Source organism: Epinephelus lanceolatus, chromosome 7, assembly GCF_041903045.1.
Source record: "Epinephelus lanceolatus isolate andai-2023 chromosome 7, ASM4190304v1, whole genome shotgun sequence".
Lineage (NCBI taxonomy): Eukaryota > Metazoa > Chordata > Actinopteri > Perciformes > Serranidae > Epinephelus > Epinephelus lanceolatus.
Genome location: NC_135740.1, coordinates 23,010,216 through 23,021,139, shown reverse-complemented (window position 1 = coordinate 23,021,139; position 10,924 = coordinate 23,010,216). Strand labels below are relative to the sequence as shown.

Below are 10,924 nucleotides of genomic sequence, written 5' to 3'. Positions count from 1 at the left end.
CGTCATAGGAGGCACTTCCGGGTTGGTGCTCTTCCGACGGATCTCGTGACTGATTTCACTCACCCGCCGGAGTCAATAGAACGAGTAACGGCTGCTGTCGTTATTAATGGCGACAGACGGACTCAAACAGACATTAAACATGCCTCGCCGGAGACTCCTGAGATAAAGCTGCTGTAAGAGACGAACCATGTGGAGAGTTCAAGGTTTTGTTGGAAGAGGTGAGACACATGTCAGGGGCACATCCCCCTTTTCACACAGTGCCGTGTTGTATCGCTTAACGTTAAATGAAGAAATAAACGCTATATATTATTATTCCCATGTAGCGTAACGTTAGCTGGTTAGCTAATCACTAGTAAAGTCAATTCATTCAAAATAGGAAACTACTTTATCTAGTTTTACCGTATTGTTGTAACTGACACCGTCACCCGGTTTATTTTGGTCAGTCAGTGAACTGAGCTCCTGTAACTGAAGTCCTGTCACTGAGCTCCAGTCACAGCCGGTTTCTAGACCTTTCGATAAACATGTCCAGAGGCTGTTTATAGCTAAACAGTAATGCTCTTGTACACACAAACATACACTCACATACATGACACCGTTAGTCAAGTGTCAACAACGCTACCTTCATGAAACACCTGCGCACGTGGCATGTACACACACATACAGGATGTTTTGTTGGAGAAATGTGTTTTAAATGCTTTGTCTGTAAATTTCATAACTATTCATCCTCACCCTTATTCTTACACCAGTGTCTGGATTTCTATTTTTAAATATCTGTGTTTGCCTGCCATGGATTGACTAACCTATTAGTTATTAAGGACTGTTCTTTACTTATCAGAGGAGGGGTGTGACTTTATTTTCTTTACCCTCCTTGAAGCTACAAATATTTTTCCTTGAGTGTATCTGAGTGACAGGTGGAAAATGAGTTGAAAAGAGCCTTGATTTTTCACTCATGATGTGCATGCTGGTTAGTTAGTGCAAAAGATTTATTTTTGGCCAAATTTGGAATTGAAATGTAGAATAAAGTGATTTTGATGAAATATCACTATTGTAAGATCAGATTTGGTAATGATTTTTCTTACAGAAGCGTTCACTGCACATTATGTGTTCTAGCACTGTCAGAAATTTGAAAATCCAACACTAATTTATGTTTTCAAAGTTTCTGGCTGTGATTAATGGTGTGATTTTTGGCAATTCTTCAAGAAAATACACCTTCCAGACTGTTTCCTTTTAATAATCTGCTGTAAAATTAATACAAAATACAGCTGTTTAAGTTTGTATGCCCCTCCCCTAAGCCAAAATAAAAAAACACAAGTCTCTCCCAGTGCTTGATTTGACATGCCTCCCCCTTTTTGCACCGACCCCCTCTCTCCTTATAAGTAATGAACAGTACCTTACTGATTTGTATAGCTTATATTTGTGTTTTACTGATCCCTGTATTTGTCTTTGTGCACATATACTTTGGGAAACTTAAAAAAAAAAAAAAATAGTATTGCATTGCGTCTCTGTCATTATAACGCCTTATCGCTCTTTAAAATAATGACATTTTGTTTCATGCAAGTCAGTGTGCACAAGTTAACCAAAGAGATCACATAATTTGGGTTCTTACAACCTCTGTAAAATGCATTAACATGAGATAAAAACAATGTGGTCTTTGTTAATTAGATGATATTGTAGGACTTTGATACTACATAAGTGTCGCTGCACATGTTTTGCTACCACTTTTTATGTCCCGTAGTTTCCTGTCATGTCCTAGAGATAAGTAATTAGTGTTTGAAAATTTGTTGAAAGGTTCCTGAAAATGACTTTGTAACTTTGTACTTGTTTTAGGCAAAAGTGAGGCAGAGTTTTATCCCAGTCAATTAATTCTAATTAGTTCTAGTGTCATATCTAGAGAGTCTTTTTGTTAGTGCACAGCAGGTCAGCTACACAAACATGCAAAAATGTAAAAAAAAAAAAAAAAATTAGCAGTTAAGAATACAGTTTAACATTGATAGACAATAAAGTTTCCAGTGATAACCAAATAAGTTGAAAAAAATACTTTGGAAATCAACAACTGCTTAAAAACCATCAACATAACCAAACTGAAATAAAGGTCTCAGATCTTAGTCTCTTTTTTCCCCATTAGTTATTATCATATTATACATTATTCTTTCCAGGAAATTTCCTAGAAATATATTAGGAAATGACAGACTATGTACTGTATGTCAGGTAGCTCTGAGGAACCTTGTATTCTTCCCTGAAATTTAAACACTGGACATTAATGTCTCATGTTTGCTGTCTCCGTATTCCCTTCACTTCTCAGTTCTACATCGATGCCATGGCAACAACAACCCCCTGCGGCTGCCCCAGAATCAGGGGCAGTCTCAGGGACTGGGGGAGGTTGAGGTCATCAACAACTCAGCTGTCCTCTCCACCTCCCGACACTCCTCTGACGGCAGGTACTTTCCACACACAGCTTCTCCTTTTTCTTCTCCACTGTGCAGACGTTGTCGAGGACTTATGAGAAAAGCCTTGAAAGAAAGAAGAAATAGGAAAGAAAAGCACAGAGCGTCTCACTTTGATCTCAGGACTTCTTTGCCCTCAAACCACTGGCCATATTATCAGCTGATGAAAAGAAAACCTTTGAATTAACGTCAAACCTCAGAGACTCCCCCCCATCCCATTCCTTTCTTGTTCCTTTACCCCTTCTTTGAACCCATTCTCCTCTCGGAGCACTCATGCTGCCTCCCCTTTCAACTGGTTGCATCATCCAGCAGCATGTGTTGTTAGTATGAACAGGGGTGGTTGAGGACACAGAAACAAAGCCATCTCCCTCAAACAGAGTATTTGTTTCTGTGGTGCCTTAGTACAACACACTGGAAACAGAAACAGACATAATTGTAATATTTTGTTTGTGCTGTTTTTCTTGCAGCTCTCAGAAAGAGGAAGATGGAGAGAGGAGGAAGAAACAGAGGACCTTTCAGTTTGGCTACGCTGAGCTTCCACGTTACACAGCCCTAGATGCTGTGGGATGGGTATGACTTCAATTGTTACCTTTTTTGATATAAAAGACCTTCTATATATACTCATATGTCCAGTATTACTTTCTAGACGCCAATAGCTCACGATTTGTCAACATTTTGTTGTAAGAAAGATGTCAGGAGGCTGCTCACTGAGGGTTTAAAGAGCCTGAACTGATTACACAAATATTACATGATCGTTTGGCTGTCATACACTATTTGACAGCTATTAGTATTAAATGAATTTAAAGCTAACTACGATCACAATAACCAACTTTATCTTTAATGACAAAACAAACAGCCAACACTTGTCCACCCCAAAACTAAAATCTTTGCTGCACACGGAGCTTGTCACTGGTCTCATCTCCCCACTTATTTAACACCCCGAGCGCTGTGTATTTAATCTTGTTTAAACTAAATAAAGGAATGATACTACTTGTAGAACTTAATGACACCAAGTAAAAGAAAATGCAACCATTAAACAAATATCAATCAGGCAATGTGGCACAAATGGCCTTTTGCTATAATATGAGATGGCGTTCATCACGTGATATAATGTTTAGCTGCTCATATACACTGCTTACCCCCATGTAGTGGTCTTATTGGTCTCTCTTGATCACTACTATTAAAGTATACAGCAGGGGTGCCCAATAATGTATCATGGTAAGCCAGCAGTCTGCAGGTTTTCATCGCAAACAATCTCATGCAGGTTACTACATGCATATAAATGTGTTGTCTGATTTCCTTCATAATTAATCTCTCTGCATAGCCTGTTTCTTGTGGACATGCAAACACACAAACTGGTGAGCTCCTCCCCTCTACTTAAAGATGAGCTCATACTGTGTAGAGTTTTGCTTGTAAAGAATCTGCAGACTGTTCTCTGCTCTCTATGGCACGTGGTTCGCTATTTCTTGTGTGCAGTAGGAGAAAGTCACCATAAGTGTAACATTTTAACGTTTTACTCTGAGATTTTTTTCACCCACATACAATATCTCACGTAAGTGAGTACACCCCTCCCATTTTTGTAAATATTTCATTATATCTTTTCATGGGACAACACTATAGAAATGACACTTTGATATAACTTAAAGTAGTCAGTGTACAGCTTGTATAGTAGTATAGATTTACCTTCCTCTGAACATTACTCAAAACACAGCCATCAACATCTAAACAGCTGGCAACATAAGTGAGTACACCCCACAGTGAACATTGTGCCAAATTGTGCCTGAAGTGTCAATATTTTGTGTGCCAACCATTATTATCTAGCACTGCCTTAACCCTTTTGGGCATGGAATTCACCAGAGCTCACGGGTTGCTTCAGGAATCCTCTCCCACTCCTCCACGATAACATCATGGAGCAGATGGATGTGAAGACACCTTGCGCGACCCCACCTTCAGCTTGAGGATGCCCACAGGTGCACAGGTGAGTTTAGGGCTGGATACATACTTGGCCAGTCCATCACCTTTACCTTCAGCTTCCTCAGCAAGTCAGTTGTCATCTACTAGGTGTATTTTGGGTCATTATCATGTTGGAAAACTGCATTGCGGCTCAGTTTCCGAAGAGGGGCAATCATGCTCTGCTTGGAATTCATGTTTCCCTAAATGAACAGAGCTGTCTTGGTGCTCTTCACCAAGGTGCCACACATGCTGAAAGAGCACCAAGACAACTGTCCCTTGCTTACAGTCAAGTATAGTGGTGGCAGCATCATGGTTTGGGGCTGCGTGAGTGCTGCCGGCTCTGGGGAGCTCGGATCATTTAGGGAAACATGAATTCCAAGCAGAGCATGATCGCCCCTCTTCGGAAACTGAGCTGCAATGCAGTTTTCCAACATGATAATGACCCAAAACACACCTAGTAGATGACAACTGCCTTGCTGAGGAAGCTGAAGGTGAAGGTGATGGACTGGCCAAGTATGTATCCAGCCCTAAACTCACCTGTGCACCTGTGGGCCACCCTCAAGCTGAAGGTGGAGGAGCGCAAGGTGTCTTCACATCCATCTGCTCCATGATGTCATCATGGAGGAGTGGGAGAGGATTCCTCTTTAGGCACAATTTGGACATGTTCACTGTGGGGTGTACTCACTTATGTTGCCAGCTGTTTAGATGTTGATGGCTGTGTTTTGAGTAGTGTTCAGAGGAAGGTAAACGTATACTACTATACAAGCTGCACACTGACTACTTTAAGTTATATCAAAGTGTCATTTCTATAGTGTTGTCCCATGAAAAGATATAATGAAATATTTGCAAAAATGGGAGGGGTGTACTCACTTACGTGAGATACTGTATATAATATTTTCAGACCAAAAATGGACGCTGTCTGATATTACAAATGAAGCACATGTGTATCTTAATTGTAACAGCATGGGCTACGATTGTAATGCAGCTGTTTTACATTGATTTCATATCAAGTATGTGATCAGATTATCTAGAAAACATAATGATATATTAAAACTTAAGGGATGCAGCAGCTGGCATATTCCTTGCTGAGTTCAATGAGTGACATCTGACTGAACACAGAGAGCATGCAATTTGGGGAGGCCTGTGAGTAACTGAGCACTGAACCCTGGAGGGTCAAAAATGTAGCAACACCCCAATTCATTTAGCTTCACAGTCTACAAGTTATATGTCTACACTGTTATAAATGTGTATATACAAGTTAAGTAATTAAAATGTGCACACAAATCTTGGCAGTTAAATACGTGTCACATGTTACAAATGAGCCGCTGGATGTTCCCGTGGTTTGGTGTTTCCTACAGACCACAAGTAGCTTGCATGACATGTGAAAACTATGCTAACTGATGAAGAAGAGACACGTCCAGGTAACCATGATACTCCCGGATCTTAATTTTTACTTAGTTTGTGCTAAACTGGTGTTCCAGCTGCTGTTCCCTGCAGAGTGGATGAATCCTGTTGATATTTCTCAGGGATGTTTGCTACTGTACTGGCCACATGCCTACATAATGACATTCATGTAGCAAGAGAAAACTTGCATGTTACAACTGTAATCCATTACACTTAAGAGGACTCCCATGATGTCGGTGCCAGGAGTAGTGGTACACATCTCATGTTCTTATGCTGCGATGACAGTGGAGCTAATGTGTCTCCGCAGGGGGCTGCAGCAGCTCTGTTCATGCAGATCTGCAGGAGGATCCACTCCCAGTTCTCCTCAAACACTGAGCCCAGTCCGATCCCTGGGGCCCTGACAACACCCTCAACCTTACATAAGTGTGGCTACCGCATTTTGCTGGAGATCTGTAAGTGCTTAATGCGTTATTGTAACTAAGCAATGGCATTTAACCATCTTACCTTTTTCCTTTTAATGTTGTGTGATTTGAATCCTGATTCCTGTTTTCTTTTTGTGTGTGTGTGTGTGTTTGGGCTTTCCAGTGTCCAGACGTGATGTCCTGCCCAGAGGAAGGAGTGTGTTGTGTCTGCAGGGGGTGCCAGAGAGACAGAACCAAGATCAGTCCCCGGCTCAGAGCAGCAGCAGCAGCAGCAGCAGCAGCAGCAGTAGTAGCAGTTGTTCAGGTGATGCCAGTGATCACAGCAGCAGTGAGCAGGACCATCTGACTGCTAACTGCTCCATCTCTGACCAGCAGAGGGCACTCCTGAACCACGATTCTCCTGTACCGGGTTTGTCCTTTGCTCTGTGGTAGTCATAGTTGAGAATTTGTTAAAGAAAAATTTGAGTCAAAATTATAATTTTAGTCTTGTGTTTGTGGGAGCAGAAAAATATATTTTTTTTCTTGCCCAAATCACAGAGGAACCACTTCTGTCAGCGTCCTGTCCTCTGCAGAATGATGCCGACCGAGGCAACACACAGACAAAAGATGCTAGAGACAAGGTGAAAGTCTTCAGCAGTACTCATTTTCTTTATCCTTACAAATGACTGAGTGACTTGGCATTAAATTTTGTTTTGTTTTTTATCCTCTTCTGTGTTTTCAGGACTTGTTGTCAGATGAGGAGAGGCTGGCAGGAGCAGCACTGAATCTCAGACATGTGGGAGAAACCAGTATTCCTGTTGTCCTCAACATCATTGGTAACAATTTATTGACACAGTTACACGCCAAATCATTTTCACACATTCATTCCTGCTCAAGGCAGTCCATTTTACACTAACTAAATGTTCTACTTTTTATAATCTTAAAGAGTTTTTTGCATAATGAACCATATTTGTTTTCCTCTTCCCATAGCTTATATCTTCATCTCTCTTTGCTGCAGGTCTCGAAAGTGCCAAGAGTGAGAACTACGAGGAAGCTTTTACATGCTTCCTTGCTGCAGCTAAGCAGGGTTACAGCAAGGCCCAGTTCAACACCGGTGTGTGCTATGAGAAAGGCAGAGGAGTCAGCATGGACAAAGAGAAGGTGAGGATTCAAACTTTACATTTTACATTTTCCTGAGTGCTTCATCATTCTGAAAATGTTTACTCTTCTCCTGTGTCAGAAATCAGCCTTGAGATGATTCTTGTGTGTTTTTATTTTTCCAAGGCTCTATATTACTACTGGCAGGCAGCAGCTGGGGGTCACAGACAGGCTCAGTACCGCTATGCAAAGCTGCTCCTGACCAGCAGGGGGCACCAGAGTTTAGAGGAGCTAAACACAGCCATCAGTTTACTGGAAGAGGCTGCTGCAGCTGGACTCACCAAGGTGAAAATCATGACAAAAACTTATCAGCTCCTCTTAATTCTTTCACAGAATACCTTTGCACCTCAAGTGCAAGTACATTAAATATTGCAATACTTACTAAATAATAATACTTTTCTAACAGTGCTTTTCCACATTGCTTTTACCATGTTATGAGATATACTGTACTTCATTTTAGCCATTTACCCATTTTTAACATCTATCTTTATACAGAACTTCCACAGAAGACATTTTAACATGTCACAGTAGGAAAGACACAGGTTTAAATAATAAAATAAATGTTGGCTCATCAAGAGTTCTCTTCAATTTAGGTAAAAGCAGATTTTCATCTACGTAACATTAATCATCTTTGCCTGTCTCTAACACAATACAGCACCGCTATTCTCGTTCACGCTTTGGTTACATCCCATATTGATCTTAAGTGTCAGCATGAACTGCAATTGGTACAGAAGTCAGCTGCCCGCATCATTAGTAGAACTCCCTCCATAGAGTTTACCGCTGTTCTTCAGAAACTTCACTGGCTTCCTGTTAAATATCTCATCAGTTTCAAGATTGTGCTTCTCACCTTCAAGGCCCTTCAGTACTGAGCCCCTTTGTATCTTTCTGAGCTTCTTCATATCTACACACCCCGACAGCAAACTTTCTTTTTTTAAAAATGTAAATACCTGTGTGTCCCTCTGTATCATTCAGTGTCCCCTTTCTAAATTCATAGGATTTTGTGGGTCTGTGAACGCAGCTCAGGCGGAGCTGTCCATGAGGTCTTTTCTTTCCTTAGCAGCAGTTTGTGACTTGCAGGGTGGGTAATTGATCTGTCAAACCATTCGAAGCACAGTGCTGCAAGTAAATGCAAACTTTAAGACCCAGCAGAATGAACGGTTAAGTTTCACTTTGCTGCTCTGTCTCTGCCCCAAGTGCACTCTGCGCTCCATCAGTGTGGTGCTATAAATAACTCAATGTATATATATTCCGGTAGCGCTCCTAATGAACGGTCCAGCTCCATAAGTAGAAAATCTATTTGTGGCAGCAGATTTTTTGATCATGGCGGACGCCACAAATGAATGAATGTGTGGGAAACACTGGACCCACCCATACTCTTAGATCTTCATCTGCACTCCAACTCACATCACCATCTGCTCACTTGTCTACCATGGGTTCTGGAGCCTTCAGCCACTCTGCCCCCCGCCTCTGGAACTCTCTCCCACAACATTTGCAATAGGGATCCCTGGATTTCTTAATCAGTCAATTGACTACTTGATTAATCGAGCAGTCGTTTCAGTTCTGTTGCTCTTTGTGATTTAGTGGGAGTCAATGAATCCAGTAGATTTGATTTGAACATGGAGCCATTCATCTCATTTCCTTCTGCTGTGCTGGGTTCCTGTGTGCGTGCTTATCACTTGATGCTGGTGTATCTTTACAGAAGTGAACCAGCTCTCTGTTTCTCTCCCTCTTCAGGCGCAGGTCTGCCTCGCCTCGGTTTACACTCAGGAGCCGGTGAGAGATGGGAGCAGATCTGTGCAGTACCTGAAGATGGCAGCAGAGAGCGGAGTGAGTGCCCTTCTAGATGCTTCTAGAGTTTTATTTGTGGCTTTATCCCTGAGATTTCACCGCCTCTCCACTGCCCTGTATTAGGAAACAGAGTATCCCCCATCCCCTGCTTTTTGACTCTCACAGTGTATTTGTAAAGCATCCTTACTTATACATTTTTGTAACTTTCTGCTGCAGTTGTGTTGAAGTAATACCATCAGTTACTATCACTACAAATCACTTTAGAGCTACAGCCTGCTGAATGTCTCAGTGTTGAGTCACACAGAGCAGTTGTGCTTGTTTTGATAGTGGCATCTTCAGTCCTCTGCCCATAATGTCTGTTTAAGTTCCTGGTGTCAGTTTGTAACATTAAGTTCTCTGCCCGACTTGTTCTTGTACAGAAGATTGTTCTTGAAGATCAAATAGCCAAAATCACATACTCATTTTTGTTCATGCAGGACGACACTGCCCTGCTCTTCCTGGGTCAGTGTTTCGAGAGCGGCTTTGGGGTGCAGCAGAATCTGAGGACAGCCATTGAATACTACAAACGAGCCGCTCAAGCAGGCAACAAGCAGGCCAAGAGTTTACTGCAGTCTCCCAATGATACATTCAGTAAGGGTAACTAAGCTCACATGGCAAATATCACATTTGTATTAGTCATTGCGTTTCATGCATTTGTCAGTGATTGCACTGCATGTGACAAGCTTCTAATGAGCCAAGACAGCTGTGATAATAGCTGTGAGAATGAGCAATTGATTTCTCTTCTGTGTTCCTCTCCTCTCCGCCAGAAGATACGCTGCTGCGCTCCATCCGTTCAGCTCCATGTTTCTCCGTAGTCGACCGGCGGCTCCAGCAGCCGCTCTCCTCTCTGGCCAGTCATGTCCCTCCCTCCACCAGTCGCCCCGTCCCGCTTCCCCTCCTGCCTCACTCCTGGAGCACCGGGAGCCTGTGTGTCCCGCCAGCGCTGTCCACCACGCCTCTTCACCTCTATCCCTGCAGCACTGAGGGAGGAACCTGCCAGTGGACTGTAGGGATAGGTATATAGGATATCCTGAGCCAGCACAGGTCAAACTGAGGAATGTATTTCAAAGCGTGAATGTGAGAAGAGAGGTCAAAAGTGTGTAAGGTATGTACATATTGTGAAGTCTGGACTAGAGTAGATTTTATACTTTGCCAACTATGTGTGCGTGTTTGGACATTTAAATATGATTTTGAATGATTTTTTTTATAAGTCTGAAAGAGCTGTTGGACTCAAGGTCTTACAGTATTATAGAATGAGATATGGAAGCTTTTCTACTACTGTCTCTATTCAGTACAGTGTTTTCTGTGAAAGATGTTCTCCTGTCAGTAACAAAATGTGATCCGGATGCCTTTGGATGGGTTGAGAATCTCAGCTGTTTCTCTCCCTGCTAATGTTGGATTAATCACATAAAAAAGGTTTGTTATATTTGTGTATGAAAATTGTATTACTGGGATCACACTTCTGAAACTGACAAAGTCCTTTAAATAGTGTCATATTTTAACTTTAAGTAATAGCATTACTGTATGTAAAAGAAAGACTTGAGAGGAGTAAGAAGAAATGCCTTGTGATAGTTCAACCTGTGAACTATAAACATACCAAAGGGAATTATGATGCACTATGAGAACGATGTTGTACTGTTATACGCACAAGCTCAGTAAAATCATGAAAAAAAATCCCCTCTTTTTTGTCATGTGTGGAAAAAAATCATTATTTTAAAAAAAGAAAGAAATAGTCAC

At 41.7% G+C, this 10,924-nt stretch overlaps 1 protein-coding gene across 2 annotated transcripts; it reads left to right on the top strand.

Annotated features, from left to right (window-relative positions):
- Window positions 1–35: 35 nt before the first annotated feature.
- Window positions 36–10,453, top strand: dele1 (DAP3 binding cell death enhancer 1). Of its 2 annotated transcripts, none has more exons than XM_033632421.2 (12): window positions 36–218; window positions 2,303–2,438; window positions 2,912–3,014; window positions 6,109–6,253; window positions 6,387–6,632; window positions 6,761–6,843; window positions 6,945–7,038; window positions 7,221–7,363; window positions 7,487–7,645; window positions 9,095–9,187; window positions 9,625–9,778; window positions 9,955–10,453. In XM_033632421.2, the coding sequence occupies exons 1-12, from the start codon at window positions 188–190 to the stop codon at window positions 10,209–10,211; spliced, it is 1,644 nt and encodes a 547-aa protein (XP_033488312.1). In that variant the 5' UTR covers window positions 36–187; the 3' UTR covers window positions 10,212–10,453. The 2 variants fall into 2 exon arrangements, with proteins under 2 accessions (XP_033488312.1, XP_033488311.1); XM_033632420.2 differs by having other exon boundaries at window positions 9,625–9,784.
- Window positions 10,454–10,924: the final 471 nt, after the last annotated feature.